Raw genomic sequence first — 19264 nt, forward strand, 5'->3', positions numbered from 1 at the left:
GAGCTCGTAGAGAGTTAATTTTCACGCTACAAGTTGTGAAGTCCTGTGATTCTGCATCAGCAAATCAGCAGTTTCTTTTTTTTTTAAGAAAAAAAAAAGCAAATCAGTTCTTCGGCCTCTAGGTATCGCCTATCCTCTTTACTGCTTTTGCAACTCATAATATGGTACACTGAACAAGAAAATCTGATACATCAATACATGTACAGCATCCAAACCAATGCATATACATACTTGTGTACAAGTGATAGGGATTATGGTCAGCAACTCAGCATCACAGCACCTTGTCTCGTCCTTCCGTGGATCAAAATGCGCCCAACAGCTGAAGATTAGTGATCCACCATCACCATGCATAGGCAAATTAGGCATAGAAGATGGCCTCCTCCTCTGCTTCATCGCGTCCTCCTCTGCTCTCCTCCGATCCCGATGCAGCATCAAATCGTGCCACAGGAAAGGAATGTCCTCACGGCTCACGCCCAGAAGCCGTACTTCACCGGCGTCCCCGTGGGCTTGAGCCACGGCTCGGCGTGCAAGAAGTTCTGCACGGTGAACTTGTCGGCCTCCTCCTTGCTGATCACCTTCTTGTACCCAGGCCAGGCGACGCGGCCGGCGGTGTCGGCGCCGGGGCCCCTGTTGCCGTACTCGGCGTACCACAGCGTCTTGAGCCCGAAGTCGCCGTTCCACGGCAGGTACCCTGCCTTGTCGATGAAGGCCGGGATCTCCGACTCCATGATGAGCGTGCGCGAGAACTCCCGCCATGGCCGGGCGAGGTAGCTCCGGATGGGCGGGCGGGACGCGTCCCTGAGCCCCGCCTCGGCGGCGAAGCGGCAGTACTGGAAGACGAAGCCCGTGCTCTCGCGGCCGTCGGCGCGGCCCTGCGCCGTCGCGATGTTCTGCTGACTGTCCAGCGGCCGCCGGAGGAGCAGGATGCAGTTCTGGAACACCGCCGCCGCGTCGCCGAAGACGAAGTCGATGGTCCCGGAGATGACGCAGTTGCGGTAGAATTGCGCCTTGGAGTGCGCGTACAGCGTGTCCTGGTACGCGTCCATGCGGCAGTTGAGGAAGATGGACCTGTCCGACTGCACCAGCAGCGCCACCGCCTGGTGCTTCGCCGCGCCCGCCGTGTTCCGGAACCCCAGCGCGATGGCGATGAACCCGTCGCCTTGCACGTCTGCAGCGACCAGACCATAACCGCGCGTCTGTTAGAGATTCGAGGCCACGCGTACGAAACAAGAGGCGTCGCATCGCATCGCATGCAAACGGCGGTGAGGACGGTGATGCTTGCTTTCGTCTTACGTACTGAAGGTTGCGGTTTTGTAGGTGGTGAGGCCGTCGGCGAAGTTCCGGCTGCCGGTGATGACGGTCTTCATGGCGCCGTCGCCGTACATGGTCACGTTCTCCATCGCCCTGGTGATGGTCACGTACTCCTGGTACACCCCTTGCTTCACGTAGATCAGGTACCTGTCTCACGCACGAAATCAAAAGGGCAGAAAAGGGTCATCATCAGACATCAGTGCATGTGCAATCTCGATCCTTTGCTGGTTTCGATGAGAAAAGAGCGTGGATTCAGGCACTGGCCGGCACCTTCCGGTGTACTGCTTGGGCATGGCATTGAGCGCGTCGTTGATGGTCTTGAACTTGCCGCTGCCGTCCTTGGCCACCACCACGTTGGGCCTGAGTTTGGCCTGGAAGTTGTTGCCCTTGAGCAGCCTCCGCTTGTCGGCTGCCATGGCTTCGTCTTCGAGCTCGCCCAGGGACATACCCGAGTGTTTCACTTCAGGTTGATTCTCCATGTTTTCTGCTTCGTCGTTGTCGCCAAGTAACCTCCGGTGGGCGGTGAACCCTGGGATGTGGAGCGCGACGAGAACCGACGAGGCCTTCTCGATGATGGCCAGCGCGTTGCTGGTCAGCTCCTTGCCGGACTCCATCGTGGCAGTCATCTGCTTCTTGAGGTGCCCGCCGTCGGGGAAGCCGTCGATGCACGTCTCCATGTGCGCGATCACGGCGCTGAGCAAGACGCGGAGCTCGTAGTTGTGCTTGGCGACCCCGTTCATGCCGCCGGCGTCGATGCCGTGGAGCGTGCGCCCGAGGTCGTCCTTGGCGTTCTGGTAGATCTCCTTGCAGTCCGCGACGGCGGCCTTCACGCGCGGGTCGTCGCTCTTGATCACCTCCGACCGGTTGAACGCGTCCGCCAGGGCGTCGCCGATCACCGCCACGGCGGCTCGGACCATGTCCTTGGGCGACGACGCGCTGGCGTTCGCCGCCGCCGCCGCCTTGGACAGGCTCTTCTCGCAGGCGTCCTTGTAGTCTGTCTGCGAGCACATCATCTTGACGCTCTTGGACGCGCTGATAAGGTTCGACTTAGAACCCGAGCCGCCGCCGCCGCCGCCGGAGGAGGAGGAGGAGGAAGGGGACGAGGATGACGAGGACGACTCGTCTTGGACGCTGGCGTTGTACGCGACGGCGGCGCCGCCCATGACAATGAGGATAAGCACGATCGACGCGGCGCCGGCGGCGAGCATGACGCGCCTACGCTGCTGCCGCTGCCTCTCGACGCGCCGCCGCTCCGTGAGCGGACCGAAGTCGGAGAAGGCCGTCGACATGGTCGACGGTTTTTTCCCCCACTTCCACTTTCTTGTCTCTCTCCCTCTGCCCCCTTACCTGGGGAAAGGCAGAGAGGACGGAGAAAGAGCGGCCGAGTGAAGGGAGATTGCCCTCGTTTGCATGTGTCGAGAAACAATGGCGCCGAGAGATTTGAGGAAGCCTGGTTAATTTGGGAGTTGGTAAAAATTTACGAGCTTCCCGCTTGCTTCTTACCTGAAAAATGGCCGCTGCCTGTAGCAGGTCGAGGCATCTTCCAGCATTCGACGTCGTTCGTTGCTCGTTATTTAGGCCGACCAAGATTCTAGGCCTGTTGGGCCTGCATGTTCTATTGCTCGTTACAATACGTTGAGTTTTCTTTATTTTTCAATTGTTTTTAACAAATAATTTTCCAGAATCGGAAGTTTGATACTCCTGAAAGCTCCAAATGGCTAGAGGGGGTGAATAGCCTATTTAAAATTTTTATAAACTTCACTAAGCAAGTGAGTTAGTAAAACAAATGACGAAGCAATTCTAGCACTAGCTTAACTAAACTATGCAAGCCACCTATACAAACTAGTACAAGGCTAAATACTAAAGCACAACAACCAAAGAACTAAGCTAAACAAGCTACACAACTAGCAAGATATGCACAAAAGTAAAGTAGAGGTGAGTGATTGTTATACCGACGTTGTAGAGTAGAAGTATAGCCAATCAATCAATCAATCACAACTATAAGAGAATCCTCGGCAAGAGATGACACAAGATTTTTTACCGAGGTTCACTTGCTTCCCGGCAAGCTACTCCTCGTTGTGGCGATACACCCACTTGATGGATCACGAGCTAATTGGCAATCCAAAACCAAACCCTCAGCGGGTGCCGCACATCCACTCACAAGATGGGGATCCTCCGAGCCACGAGCAATCCACTAGAGTAACCAATTTGCGATCTCCCGCGGGGAAGGCTCAAGAACCCCTCACAAATAACTTGGTGAGGCTCGAAACAATCTCCAATCACAAACTCAACACCATCGCTGCTCCAAGCCGTCTAGGGCGTCGGGAAACACCCAAGAGTAACAAGAAATCCGCAGCAAACTCAAGAAACAAGTGCCACTAAATGCAACTCTCAAAGCAATGCACTTGAATCTCACTCAATCTCATTATGATAAGCAATCAAGCAAGGAGATGAGTGAAGGGAGTGTTCTCTAGCTCAATGTATGTCTCAAGTAAACAAATGTGCAAGAGATAACCTCCCAAAGCCGGCCACCAACTATTTATAAGCTCCTCAAAGAAACTAGCCGTTGGCTGTTTTCACTGGGCTGAAAACGGGGGCACCGGACGCTACTAAGTGAGCACCGGACGCTCGACCCCCTGCGTCCGGTGCACAGGAGTTGGCTACGTGTCCGTCCTAAATCTCGTGTGTCAGATCCTAACGGTCACCTACAACACACCGGACGCTCTGCAGGTTCACACCGGACACGTCCGGTGCACACCGGACTCATGCTCAGAGAGTTTGTCAAACTCGCGACCTCACCGGACGCTAGGCACCGGACGGTCCGGTGCTCACCGGACTCGTGCGCAGAGAGGGTTGCAAAAACCCCTCACACTGGACGCTGGGCACCGGACGGTCCGGTGCTCACCGGACTTGTGCGCAGAGAGGGTTGCAAAAACCCCTCACACCGGACGCTAACCACCGGACGCTCTCAGAGTGCGTCCGGTGCTCAACCCTAGCAGGGTCAAGCACACCGGACTCTGAGGCCAGCGTCCGGTGCCTCCGCACTCAGCGTCCGGTGAGTGTTTCTCACTGAGAAAACACTCCCGCAACTTCTCCAAATTTCCCACCGGCGCAATAGAAAATATACACTTATTTTTCTCAAAAGCGCCGAATCCCGCCGAGCTTGCGAGTGTGTTAGCTTTCTCAAAAGCACCTTTAGGGTTTAGGGTTTAGGAGAGAGGAACCCACACCCCTCTCAACCCTAGGAACTCCGCCTCCTTTGAAAATGTGCTAACAGCAACAAGTGTCCACCACCAAGGTGTAAGTGTGTTAGCTTTTCACAAACATTTTTATCCAAAGGAGTTAAGTTAGCACTTTACTAGATCGTAATGCATATGCTCAAGATATGGACCTAGTAGCACTTGATTCGAGAGATGACCGTGATTTCCCCTCTTGATAGTCGGCTATCTATCCTAAACCCGGTCAATCACTTCTCTACTCATCTTAGACCGGCAAAAGTAAAATCCTATGTTTATACATTTGCCTTGATAACTTTGCTCCTCGTCTATCATCATGATCTCCACGTCAAGCTTCATCTCTTTATAGTCATGTGGCCACCTTTCCATGCCACCATGCACCTTCATCACATGTGTTGCTATGCCTACTCAAATCACTTAAACACAAGGCATTAGCAACTTGGTGTCATTAATTACCAAAACCAAACTTGGGCTTTCAACTCCTCTCGCCAATATCGGACTGGTGAGATTTAAAATATATACACTTAACATGACGAGTTTTCCCTTTTCCCCATTTAGAATGATGAGATTATCCTTTTCTACACAATGTATCTTAATAAAAAGGAAGGTAAATTTTATACGAGTATGTTCACTTGTGCTTATCTGCCGAATCTATTAGGACACTCACAATGCAGACTCTATCATAGAGTCTAAAGTTATTTATTACCTCGAACAATGTGGACTTAGAGTCTAAATAAGACTTGGAGTCTTAGTTTTTTTACCTCTTTCTTCAATAAATATGGTGCCATCAGCAAAATATCATAAATAATATGTAATTAATTGTCTTGAACTCTGTTATAATAAATTAATGAATAATACTTTCAGCTATGGTTTTTCTACCAAGCGAACAGGCTTAATGAACTCATGTATAGAGATAAAAATTTATATGAAAATTATAGAGCTCAACGAAATAGACACCTCTATACGAAATCATCTTGATACTGAAGTATTCAGTATCTTATATGTAAAAAATCATAACATTTTCATGTACTTTTGATTTGGCAATTATGATTTGGCAATCTGACTAAATAAATAGAGTTTCTATGTACTTCTATGCATGTTTTTATGTGCGCGATTATGCTTTTGAATGTAAAATTGATTTGAATAAATGGACCAAACACATTCTAGCCTTTGTAAATTTAATTTAGTATGTGTTTCGTTTTGGTAGTATATGTGGCACCAAATGATTAAGTGTTCTTGGAGTAGCAGCTTCACAAAGGAATAGGTGGATTTTTTATGCCCGTGAATTATTTTTTTGCCGCATAAAATTGTTTTTCCCCTATAATTACTGATGCATAGTAACTAAAGCAGCAAGATAAGGGAAAGAAGAGGGACACACTGGCTGACGACGTGGACAACGGCAACGGTGTTGCACGAGACATCCAAGGATTTTTACGTGATTGCTTAATATTTTTTATGCCTTCGTGGATGTTTTGTGCTTAGCCTTGATTTAATGTGAATGCAACTCAAATCATTTCCTGCAAATTTATTTCTGTCCTTGCATACATAAGTTTCTATGCATAGCAGTTATGACTTGGCAATCTGACTAAATAAATAATGAATTTCGCAGATTGTTTTTATATACTTTAATTTTTTATTTCTATACTTTTTGAGCCAACCGTGTAATTAAGAAATCATCTGGAACTCTATACATTGTTGGAACATATTTTATACATTGTTGGAACTCAATTTTATATGTTTTGTGCTTTCTAATTTTCTAGTATTTGCATCAATGTAAGTTTCTATTCTAGCATTAGTGAGTTTCTATGCATATCTTCAATTTTCTCTGATAAGAGGCTAAAATTACTTATTTTTGTGAAACTACTGCATGAGTGTGGTGCCAATCAACAGTGGCGGATGGTGGCGTGGACAACGACAATGGCACGGCGTGGTCAAGTATGCATATTACATGGATTGATATATTGTTGTGCCTTCGTTTATAGAATACTTTCCTATTTCTTGATGACCCGTGTGCACTTAAGTGGAGAAGGTGAAGCTTTGAAGGGTCGAGATGGCGGACTAGAGGGGGGGTAAATAGTCCTTTCTAAAACTTATCGCGCCGGCTAACCGAAACAAATGCGGAATTAAAACTATCGGTCTAGCCAAGACTACACCCCTCTATCTAAGTTCTCTAGCACCTTGAAAAGATCCTAAACAAGCAAGCAAGGTGCTACCTTAGCAAGAGCTCACCTAACCAATTCTAGGAGCAAGGTCACACAAACCTATGCAACTAGTACTTAGCAAACCGGGGGAGCTCCTACACAAACTAGTGAGGCAAAGCGCACAAAGCCTAAGCTCACTAGCAAGCTCAATAACAAGGCAACTAATGCCAAATTAGTGAGCACAACTTACTTAGCTACACAAACTAAGCAAAGTGACTAACAAGGTTACACAAACCAAATTAGTCACAAAAGTGAACTACTTCTAGCTACACAAGCAAGAAGGTAACTAGCAAGCTACACAAGCTAACTAATTACAAGAGCAACTACACAAGCACAATTATATGAATGTAAGAACAAGCTTGTGTTAGGGACTTGCAAACCAACGGGAAGAACAATGTTGACACGATGATTTTCTCCCGAGGTTCACTTGGTTGCCACCAAGCTACGTCCCCGTTGAGACAAGCTCCAAGGTTGCCGCCGGTCCTCTTGCTAGTGGTGACCCGCAAGTCACACTCTCCCACGTGGAGTGCTTACCACAAGCTCTAGCACTTGACCCGGCCGGACCACTTGTCGCTCTTCACGTCTCGCTCAACTAGAGTTGCTCTTCGCGATCCCCGCGGGGTGAGCACCGTACCCCTCACAATCTCTTCTCCGGAGCACCGCACAATCTCCTTGCGTGCTTCGACGGAGTCACAAGCCACCAAGCCGTCTAGGAGGTGGCAACCTCCAAGAGTAACAAGCACCACCGGCTTGCAACACGAACACCTAGTGCCACTCGATGCAATCTCTCAATGCAACGCACTAGAATCACTTACTCGCTATTGATTCGCACTCTTGCAAGCACAAGTGAGTTAGAGGCCTTCCTAGCACTCCCCAAGCATGGACACTAAGTCCCAAGGGTGCTCAGCACCGGCCAAGGCCGGCCACCACTTCTTTTTATATCCCCAAGGGCTAAACTAGCCGTTGCCCCTTCACTGGGCAAAACACGTGAGCACCGGACGCTCTCAAGGAGCCACCGGACGCTCAACACCCAGCGTCCGGTGCTCAGCTGACCGCCACGTGTCACTAGCCGTTTGAAGTCGACCGTTGCCGCCAACGGCTACTTCGCACGCGCGCCTGCACAGCACCACCGGACGATGGGCACCGGACGGTCCGGTGCTCACCGGACTCGTGCACAGAGAGTTTGTCAAACTCGCGACCTCACCGGACGCTAGGCACCGGACGGTCCGGTGCTCACCGGACTCGCGCGCAGATAGGGTCGCCAAACAGCCCGCACACCGGACGCTGAGCACCGGACTCACTCCGGTGCGTCCGGTACACTCTGCTGCACCCGACAGCACACCGGACGCTAAAGGCCAGCGTCCGGTGCCTCCGCGCTGAGCGTCCGGTGAGTGTTTCCAACTGAGAAACACTCCCGCGACTTCTCCAAAATTCCCACCGGCGCAATAGAAAAAATACACTTATTTTTCTCAAAAGCGCCAAATCCCGCCTCGCAAGCTCGGCGGGAGGGAGAGAGAAACTCACATCTCTCTCAACCCTGGGAACACCACCTCCTTTGCAAATGTGCCAACACCACTAAGTGTACACCACCATGTGCATGTGTGTTAGCATTTTCACAAACAATTTTCCAAAGGAGTTAGCCTCTCAACTTGCCACACCACTCGATCCTAACACGTATGCAAAGTTAGATCGCTCAAGTGGCACTAGATGACCGATATGCAAACAAGTTTGCCCCTCTTGATAGTACGGCCATCTATCCTAAATCCGGTCATAAACTTCTCTACACACCTATGACCGGTGAAATGGAAATGCCCTAGGTTATACCTTTGCCTTGCGCTTTCCATTTCATCTCCTCCAATGTTGATGCAACACATGCACCAACCAATCACCAAATGATATGATCCACTTCATATCATCACGTGACCGTATTGGTTCATCGATCTTGACCTCACCTGCTCTTCACCGTTGCCTCGGTCCATCGGCGCCAAGTCTTGCTCAAGCTTCACCGTCACACGCGGTCCCTCGCTTCAAAGCCTCTGACTTGCCCTTCACTCTTGCAACCGGTCCATCAAGCCAAGCCTCATCTTGATCTTCTCCACCTTGGTCTCATGACTCCATGTCATGTCTCATATGCAATGAGCTCCTCCATCATCACATCATTACCTGTGGACTAATCTCCTGTGTATCTCACATAAACACTATTAGTTCACCTAAGTTGTCACTCAATTACCAAAACCAAACAAGGACCTTTCAAGCTTATTAACTCTCATAGAAGTAGTTTTATGCTTGCGTTAGTGTCTGCTATAAAATTGAAATCTTATTTTTTGTTCTATGCTTGATGAGCTAGCTTTTTATGCGTTCAATTCATGTGTGTAATGTGATTTTAGCTGGAGTTGCTCTTAGGGAAGTATCTAGTCGGTTACTTTGCTTGCATGCATAGTTTTTTACGCATGGTGAGACTGTGTTTTCAGGCCTCATTAAAAACTTGTATTTATGTTTCTATGCACCCACTCAAGCCATTTAGGGGGAGCATTCTAGCCATCTAGGCTTGGTTTCGGGCTCATATCGGCCTGATCCACTCTTGACTATGTGTTCTATGCTTCACGAGTTAGGTTGTTACACATTCAAATTCACTCTTGACTATGGAATTTGATTGCTTTTTTTTGTAAATTTAAAACATGACATATCAGTTAATGTGCTTGCTGCCGACTGCAGCTGACTAGAGGCAAGAGGATCCTACACCTATTGCTGCAGCCCTCCAGGCTTCCCATGTGTTCTATGCTTAGGTTTTTACACATTTAGATCCTGTATTTTGACTATGAAATTTGATTGTTTTTTTTGCTGATTTAGAACATGACACATATCAATTTGTGTGCTTGTAGCTCTTGATTGTTCAAATTATTCATGCTTAGTGTGCATAGGATTCTATGCAATTCATTTTCATGCAATTTTGAATTTTGGATGTAAATTTCTAATTACTTACCTCCACTAAGCTTTCTATGCTTGGAAGTAATAATTTGTCGTGGGTTCTGGATGCTTGCCCCATGACATCCGATATATTGTTGGTCCCCCCAGGCCATCCATCTCTGAGCTACAGAATGAACAACAAGGTCAATTCAAAATTTATTTCTCCATTCATCTATATCGGATGCCTCTAAATTTTGACGGATTGTTATATGCACTGTTACATTTCTATATATATACTCAACTTTCTGTGATTTTATCACTAGTGTTTTTATACTTCTAGTGGCAAGGTTCTATGTGTTGTTACATTTCTATGTGTATTATCAGTGTGATAATCTTGTGGCAAGGTTTATGCAGAGTTTTATATACATTAATGGATAGTATTTTATATATTGTTGGAACACAATTTTATACATTATTGAGGTATATTTATATATAATGTTGGATCACATTTCTATACATTACTAGATGATATTTCTATAGTTTTTATGACATGTATTCTTTTAGATGACTTCTATACATCACTAGATGATATTTCTATAGTTTGTTACAGATTTCTATACAATTATAAATAATGACTCTTGCAGTTTGTTTTATTGTACTTTGTGTGATCTTTTTGGTCACATAGGGTGTTTTATGAATATGACCTTGGTTGTTTATGCTTCACTAAAATACAATGAGCACAAGGGATCCAACTGCGGCTAGATCAATTTATTTTTTCTATTTTTATGACATGTTTGAATACTTTGTGTGTCTGAGGAATATAGCCATAGGTCGTAAATTTTTTATGCCAACTGTGTAATAGCTAAAGTGTAACGTGTGTGTATCAGTTTAAATGCTCTATATATTGTTAGTATAGAATTCTAAACACTGTTGGTATACCAGGTCAGAGGGGATGAGCGGCGAGGCCACCAAGTCCGGAAGCGGCGATAGGCTCATGGGTCTAGGGACGGCTCGTGTCCACAGCCGATAGCTTGTATCAGCATAAATAATTGTGGCCAAATCTTTATCTTTTGCAATCTCCTATAGTCCAGTTTGCTTGTTGATTAATTACATTAAAAGTCGTTCCTAGGAAACTAGTTGTATTGTCCTGTGCTTTGGATTTTGATTTTTATAAATGGTCTGTGATTGTTTAATCATGTAGCTGATATTAATTTCACCAATAAGTTTGCATGCTTAACAAGTTAGATTTATATGCATTTCTTTGATTGTATGTGCAATGAATAATTTTTTGTGCATTTGATTTTGGACCTTTATGCTTCGTGGGTTCTATACTAAATGAATTAAGTTTTTACACATTCAGATCAATTCCGATGGTAGTCTGTTGCATGACGTAGACCAAGGAGGCGGCGCTGGCGCGAAGCAATTGGTGGCATGCAGTCCATAGTGGTGGCACTGGTGCGAATCAGCGGTAGCGGTTGGTGGGGTGAAAACGTCAATGGTGCAACGAGACTTACATTTTGCTTGTTGTTTTTCTGTTCTTATGCTTGTGTGAATACGTTTCTATACACGTAATGAGAGCAGTTTTATGCATTTTTGTATTCTTATGGTTGTGAGTATAAGTTTCTATACATGGTTGGAGCAGTTTTATGATGTTTTTATGCAGCAAAAAATTACTTTTATTCATCAAACTACTAATTTCTATGCAATGTCAGCATAGAAAAAGTTTAAGCGCATTTTGATCACTGATTCTATGAATCTCATTGTCCATCACGTGCTATTTTTTAAATTTTAAATTTTCAAAAAGACAAGATCGTTTTCAATGTTTTACGCGTGTGGTTCCTATATTCTATGTATTATTCTCATGTCAATTATACATGCTCATATTGGGAAGCATGATATTGGTAAAGGCAATCACTGTTCCGTTACTTGAAATATCTAACTCGTGGAGAGGGTTCTATGCAACAATAAAATTAACTTTTATTCATTCAACCACTAATTTCAAAGAAGACAAGGCCGTTTCCATGTAGATATATTTTTATGTGGTAACAAAAAAAATTTATTTATCAAACCACTACTTTCTATTCAATGTCGGCGCCAAAAGCTTTCCTACATATCTTAATCAGTGATTCTGTGCATCTAATATCCATCTCGCAGAGAGGTTTTTTAGATGGTAACAAAATTAATTTTTATTCATCCAACCACTAACTTCTATGTAACTGAAAGCCCAAGTTTGGTTTTGGTAATTAATGACACCAAGTTGCTAATGCCTTGTGTTTAAGTGATTTGAGTTAGGCATAGCAACACATGTGATGAAGGTGCATTGTGGCATGGAAAGGTGGCCACATGATTACAAAGAGATGAAGCATGATGTGGAGATCATGATGACGGACAAGGGAGAAAGTGAACAAGGCAAGGGTATAAACATAGGGTTTCACTTTTGCCGATCTAAGATGAGTAGAGAAGTGATTGACCGGGTTTAGGATAGATAGCCGACTATCAAGAGGGGAAATCACGGTCATCTCTCGAATCAAGTGCTACTAGGTCCATGTCTTGTGCATATGCATTAGGATCTAGTAAAGTGCTAACTTAACTCTTTTGGTGAGAATGTTTGTGAAAAGCTAACACACATGCACTTTGGTGGTGGACACTTGTTGGTGTTAGCACATTTACAAAGGGGTGGGATTCGGCGCTTTTGAGAAAAATAAGTGTATATTTTCTATTGCACCGGTAGGAAATTTGGAGAACTCGCGGGAGTGTTTTCTCTTCGAGAAACACTCACCGGACGCTGAGTGCAGAGGCACCGGACGCTGGCCTCAGCGTCCGGTGTGCTTGACCCTGCTAGGGTTGAGCACCAGACGCACTCTGAGAGCGTCCGGTGGCTAGCGTCCGGTGTGAAGGCGTTTTGCGACCCTCTCTGCGCATGGGTCCGGTGAGCACCGGACGCTACCGGTGCTTAGCGTCCGGTGACCCTGCGTTTTGCGACCCTCTCTGCGCATGAGTCCGGTGTGCACCGGACGCGTCCGGTGTGGACCTGCAGAGCGTCCGGTGCTGCGCAGGTGACCGTTAGAATTTGACACGCGAGATTCCTAAAGGACACGTGGCCTTCCCCTAAGCACCGGACGCTGGGGGTCGAGCGTCCGGTGACCACTTAGTAGCGTCCAGTGCCCCCGTTTTCAGCCCAGTGAAAGTGGCCAACGGCTAGTTTCTTTGAGGGGCTTATAAATTGAGGGTGGCCGGCTTTGGGAGGCTAACTTCTTGCACATTTGATTACTTGAGGCATACTTTGAGCTAGAGAACACTTTCTCCACTCATCTCCTTGCTTGATTGCTAATTCTAGTGAGATTGAGTGAGATTCAAGTGCATTGCTTTGAGAGTTGCATTTAGTGGCACTTGATTCTTGAGTTTGCTGCGGATTTCTTGTTATTCTTGGGTGTTTCCCGACGCCCTAGACGGCTTGGAGCAGCGGTGGTGTTGAGCTCATGATTGGAGATTGTTTCGAGCCTCACCAAGTGGTTTGTGAGGAGTTCTTGAGCCTTCCCCGCGGGAGATCGCAATTGGCTACTCTAGTGGATTGCTCGTGGCTTGGAGGATCCCCATCTTGTGAGTGGATGTGCGGCACCCGCTGAGGGTTTGGCTTTGGATTGCCAATTAGCTCGTGATCCATCAAGTGGGTGTATCGCCACAACGAGGACTAGCTTGACGGGAAGCAAATGAACCTCGGTAAAAAATCTTGTGTCATCTCTTGCCGAGGATTCTCTTGTGATTGTGAGTGATTGATTGGATATATCTCTACTCTACAACGTTGGTATAACAATCACTCTCCACTCCTTACTTACTTGTATACCTTGCTAGTTTTTTAGCTTGTCTAGTTTAGTCTTCTTGTTTAGGAGTGTAACTAGCCTTCTCTTGTTGTTGTGCTTTAGTGTTTAGCTTTGAACTAGTTTGTATAGGTGGCTTGCATAGCTTAGTTGAGCTAGTGCTAGAATTGCTTCGCTATTTGTTTTGCTAACTCACTTGCTTAGTGAAGTTTGTAGAAATTTTAAATAGGCTATTCACCCCCCTCTAGCCATTTGGACCTTTCAGTAACGTCAGCACCAAAAACTTTTACATCTTGGCCATTGATTTTATGCATCCAATCAGCCATCACATACCATAATTCAAATTTCGAAGTTTAGAGGAAGACGAGATCATCTCCATGTTTTATACTTTCAGTCTCTATGTTTTATACATTGTTCCTATGTTAGTTATACACCCTATAGTGAGGAGCATGATGTTGGTGGAGGCAATTACGGTTGTTTGGTGGAATATCTATCTCGCAGAGAAGTTTTTATACGACAACAGAATTAATTTTTATTCACCCAACAACTAATTTCTATACAACGTCGGCGTAAAAACTTTTTTACGCATCTTGACACTTGATTCTACGCATCCAATTAGCCATCACGTGCTATGATTCAAATTTAAAATCTATGAATTTTATTTTTTTCAAAAAAAATATTCATAATGGATCTTGAATCATTCACAAAAATATCAGGAGTTCAATGGTGAAAACCGTTTTTGAATCGGATGCTTCGTTGAGGAATAATTGTAAAAAAAATAGAAGTGATTAGAATGGACGCAGGTATACATGCATGTGTCCGACTACGTCAGCTGCTGTCCCCCACCTGCACGCACATCAGCTCCATAATGGACTGGGTAGAGGTGGCTTACTGGGGCTTCCAATAGCTATTTGTAGCCCTGGGCTCCCAATATATCAGCCATATATATATATATATATATGGTAAATTTTCTCTACTCCCTAGGAGTAGTTACTCCCTACTCTCAATCACGCATACAGATATACACCCGTAGAACGTTCAGTTAGCGGGTTTAGAAAACAAACCCGTTAATCTAATATATATATAAGAAACACTCACCAGCATCTCAGGTTGGAGCCTCACCCGACGGATCTCGTAGTTGCCATCGTCCTCTTCCCCTCCTCCTTCCACAGCCCTGCCAAAGCTGTAAGCGCCGCCATCGTCCAACCAGCGCGCCGGGCTACGTGAGCGCACCAGTCTCCGATCTCCATTCCTGTCGAGCAGCTCTATGCCGATCCGCGACGGCAGCAGCCCCGACCCTCCATGGTTGCGTCGACGGCCCTCTCCACGCGCACAGCACCGCTAGCCTGTGCGGCAGGCGTCCCTGGCGGCGGCAGGCACAACCTGCACGGAGCCTCACGACAGCTTCCAGATCAAGTCATCGAGGGCAGTTGATCCGACGTCACTCCCCTGGCCTTATGGAGCCTGTATCTGGCCGGCGGCGGCGCCCGTCTCCCACAGTGACTCTCTCGATCCAGATCCAAGAATCTGTTATTCTTTTATTTTCTTGCTACGCCTTCTTTAATGGATGTCTCATTTTTTTTGTAATACAGATTTTTGAGTCCTCATGGATTCAGATTCCATTAGGATTTTTAAGCAGTGATTTTTTTTCATCATCGGTTTCAGATCGGACTTCAACGTGAGACTGCATATCATCAAAGTTCCTGTCCGTGTGAAGCTGCTCCAATCAGCATCCACTACGTGCCACCATCGTGGTATTTGGTTCGTGCAATCCTGCCGCCGTCATGGTATTTGAGTTGTTGCATCCACCGGCGACTCCATGCGAGATATGGTGCAGGCATAGGCAGTGAAGCCAGATTCAGTTTTCTCTAGATTTTTAGTACTGATGATGATTTGATTTCTGCAAGTGAATATTACATTGGTGTAATTGTGTTGATAAAAGTATATACGCATACTCCCTTCTCACAAAAGTATGTATATATATATATATATTTTATTTTCAAAAGAAGTATGAATACATACTCTCGTTGTTTCGTATACCTCCATACGTGAATGTATGCACACATACTCCGATTATATGGTTTAGTATGCACTTGTACTAAGTCTTCACGTATGCATGCTCCACTCCAAAAAAGTATGTATAAATACTCTATTCAAAAGGTATGTACAGAAGTATGTATAGATACTTCATTTCGAAAAGTATGTATAAATATTATATTATAAAATTATATACAAATACTCTATTTTGAAAAATATATATAAATACTATATGTTTTAAAGAGAGTATTTTCTCGTTGGTGGCATTCAAATGTGTCATGCATGAAGCCGTCTTCCCTATTGGATTTTTGGTGTACCCGTTAGGAGGAGAGAGTAGATACTCCCGGGAGTATATGCACTCACTCATCACAATTCTAGTCCTTGAGTTTTCTCCGTGCAAAATACACTCACGCGCGAAAACTAAGCCATTTTCGGACGCGGACGTTTCATGTCACCTCCTGGTTGGAAGACATCTCGATAGTCCTCCGTGTCTGTCGTTACAGCCACCCACAAGAGACACATCGTTGTCAATACAAAAAGGATTAAAGATGATTAGCCGCTGCGAAACAAATGGCAAAGCACATCGTGCCGAAGGGAAACCTAATAATTACATCGAAAGATATGGGTCTATCATGCATGTTTTTTTCCCTGAAAGAAAAAAAACGTGGGTCTGTCATGTACTGAATCGAGAACGTTCCATGCATAGGCCTGGTTTGGTTTAGGCCTTGTTTAGTTCTCAAAAATTTTCTAAATTTTCTGTCACATCAAATCTTTGTATGCATGAAGCATTAAATATAGACAAAAATAAAAATTAATTACACAGTTTGCCTGTAATATACGAGACGAATCTTTTGAGCCTAGTTACTTCATAATTAGATAATAATTGTCACATACAAACGAAAGTGTTGCAGTAGTCAAAACCAATTTTTTTCGCGAACTGAACAAGGCCTTAGTTTCCAAAATTCTTTGCTTTAGGCTACTGTAGCATTTTCGTTTTTATTTGGTAAATATTATCCAATTGTGGACTAACTAGACTCAAAAGATTCATCTCGCGATTTACAGGCAAAATGTATAATTAGTTTTTGTTTTCGTCTATATTTAATACTCCATGCATGTGCCGCAAATTTTGATGTGATGAGGAATTTTGAATTTTTTTTTAGTTTTTGGGTTGAACTAAAAGGTTTTAGGTAAACTAAACGAGACCCAATACATATGAAATGATATACTCCTGCCGCTAGCTGGTCGTCATTTGTCTCGTCTGGGCGCTTGCATGGGCTGCCCGTGTGGTGGAGGCGCACAACGCATCGAGGGAGGCAAAGCTTGATTGCGCCTGATGATTTCTCGCGGTCCAGAAAAATAGGCGATGGATCCGGGTTGGTTTGGGATGCGCCCGCAGCCCTGCAGATTGCGTGATGCGCAGCGTGCAGATAGTGAAGGGTGGCCGTGGTCGGCCGCCTGAAAGCGAGACCTTCACGATCATCACGGAGCCCCTTCGGCGCGCGTAACCTGCCAACGAAGGACACGTGATCCATCCATGTAATGTAATTACGCCTGATGCTGATGGTTTGCTCATCAAAACGCGATACCTTCTCGTCTCGACAACGATATAGATATATGCAACCCGGTTTTTCCACAACCATATGCGGCCGCCCACACTATCCTGCGGCCACAACCTCTATGAGATTCGCGCCAGTCAACTGCGTCAGATTCCCCTTCCTTTCCTTATTTTGATTCCCAGACTCCACATTCCCCATTCCAATAATAATCCTATATAGCCATTCCAGCTGCCTCCCTCTCAGTCAATCATTCAGACTCTTCTACCTCTCTCTCTCACACCACACAAAAACTCTCTCCTCTCATATCTGTCACTCGTCTCTCTCCCTCTCCCTCTCTCAGATCCTGCACTCATCTCTTTCTCTCTCTCTCCCTCTGTCTAGATGATTTCGTGTTTTTTCTTCAAACTTCTTGTCGATATTTTTGTGCTCCCTCTTTCTTAGTTTTTTTTTTCCATTTTTTTGAGTCAGTAATAGATGCACTTCTAGCTGGGTCGTAGGTTTTTTTTTAACATTTTAGCAGCATCTGCTCTTTTAATTTCCTTGTTCGATTTGCTGGCTCAAGCTCGAGATGAAATTGCTTTTTAGCTCAATTCGAGATGAACTTTTTTTCTCACTCTTAAGCTACATTTGTATGCTTCTTACTTCATCGGTCCTAAGATTTTTTTTTTTTTTTACTTCTTCAAGTCACTTGTAGATCCAGTCTTAGATCCTATTTCTGCTACAGTTTTATATGCATTTGAGTTTTTTTTAATCTTCTAGTTTGTATCCTCTCTATTATTATTTTCTTCTATAATCTAATCCGGCGCCGGAGCTCAACAGGTTCATCACAGATCCCATTAATTACCAACATTCATTTTATACTGCAACTTTTGCAGATTTAGAAAAAAAAAATGTACTTGTTTTGTTCAATCAGAATGTTGCGTTTGCATTGTAGAAATATTTATTTCAGATCTAATGAGTTTGTTCATCACAGTATCATCCATGAGTTGGTTCTAAACAGTTCACCGCTTACTCCACTCTTCCTATTTCACCTTGTTATATATACTTTGTCTAGTGTTGTTTTCTTTTACTTTAGATTGAAATTTCTTATAACCGCATGTGATTGAACCAAGTAGACCCTTAACTCTAAGTTCTACCAGATATGTTTTGCTCTTTTATATAATTAATCCTTTTCTTGGATGCCATTACATGTGAGCTAAACTTTGTACATTGCGTAACTGTTTCATGATCCTAGTCTGTTTAGTTCACCCAACAACTAAAAACTTTTTAAAATTCTCGTCACATTGAATCTTGCGACACATGCATGAAGCACTAATATAGATAAAAACAAAAATTAATTGTATAATTTACCTATAAAGTATCAAAATTTTATTCTCTAGATTAACCATATTTTATTACTTGATTACATCATTAAATGAGCATCCAATTTTTTTTATCTCTTGATGTTTTTTAACTGATTCTATTTTTATAGCTCCTTGTATCTTCGACCAAGTTTATAAAAAATATCTAAATTTGACCAAGTTTACAAAAAACATCAATATTTATAAAATAAAATAAGTGAATTATAAAATTTTATTTTATGACAAATATAATTATAATTATTTTATACTATACTTATAATTATTTTATACTATAAATATTTATAAAATTACATTTTATGACAAATATAATTTTATGTTAAAAGGGAAAATTAGAGGAGATATATGATTTAACAATATGTAATTATGATAGGATGACAACCAAAACTCAATAATCACACTGACACTCTCTTTTATGACGTGTTAAATTATTCCACAATTCAATAAATAGTACTATGCCGTGTGTGTTTGAGCATGGGAATAATCAAATTTGTAATTTTTCATTTTTAATGAATGTACTATGCTAGCCCACTATATTACCCCGAATTTACTCACTTGGATTGACAGGCATGTATCCCATGACGACAGTTAAATAGTGAAAGTATATTACCTACGGATAAAAGTATTCCGTGCTCCTGCCGCATGTTTTATTTTAACTTTTAAGCTCACTTTGAACTTCAATTATTTAGAATATATAATTGAAATTTGAGGACATAAATCCTCCATAATGTGAATGCTGAACTGACTGTACCTTTTTCCTTTGTCCAATGTACTCCGTACATTACAGGGATGACAATGGAGTATGTAGTACTAGATCATAGTACACCAATACGTCCAACA

The 19264-nt window shown here is 44.1% G+C and overlaps 1 protein-coding gene and 1 long non-coding RNA gene across 3 annotated transcripts; one reads left to right on the forward strand and one right to left on the reverse strand.

Moving 5' to 3' along the window:
- Positions 120-2699, reverse strand: LOC8077876 (pectinesterase). 2 transcript variants are annotated; one of them, XM_021464683.1, is made up of 3 exons: positions 1582-2656; positions 1294-1458; positions 120-1168 (listed from the first exon to the last, which is right to left on the reverse strand). In XM_021464683.1, exons 1-3 carry the CDS (start codon positions 2598-2600, stop codon positions 139-141), a joined length of 2214 nt encoding a protein of 737 aa, XP_021320358.1. In that variant the 5' UTR covers positions 2601-2656; the 3' UTR covers positions 120-138. The 2 variants fall into 2 exon arrangements, with proteins under 2 accessions (XP_021320358.1, XP_002445591.1); XM_002445546.2 differs by having other exon boundaries at positions 366-1168; positions 1298-1458; positions 1582-2699.
- On the forward strand, positions 14592-15443 carry LOC110437345. The gene is made up of 2 exons (XR_002455431.1): positions 14592-14972; positions 15066-15443. It is a non-coding gene; the product is annotated as an uncharacterized LOC110437345 (long non-coding RNA).

The sequence above is a fragment of the Sorghum bicolor genome, chromosome 7, assembly GCF_000003195.3.
Source record: "Sorghum bicolor cultivar BTx623 chromosome 7, Sorghum_bicolor_NCBIv3, whole genome shotgun sequence".
NCBI classification, from domain to species: Eukaryota; Viridiplantae; Streptophyta; class Magnoliopsida; order Poales; family Poaceae; genus Sorghum; species Sorghum bicolor.

Bases quoted from the DNA above. Each gene is read 5' to 3' on its own strand.
- LOC8077876 (XM_021464683.1), bottom strand. From the start codon at position 2,600: ATGTCGACGGCCTTCTCCGACTTCGGTCCGCTCACGGAGCGGCGGCGC. The intron at 1,459-1,581 runs GTGCCGGCCAGT...TGCGTGAGACAG, and splicing joins CCCAAGCAGTACACCGGAAG to GTACCTGATCTACGTGAAGC. The intron at 1,169-1,293 runs GTAAGACGAAAG...TGGTCGCTGCAG, and splicing joins AAAACCGCAACCTTCAGTAC to ACGTGCAAGGCGACGGGTTC.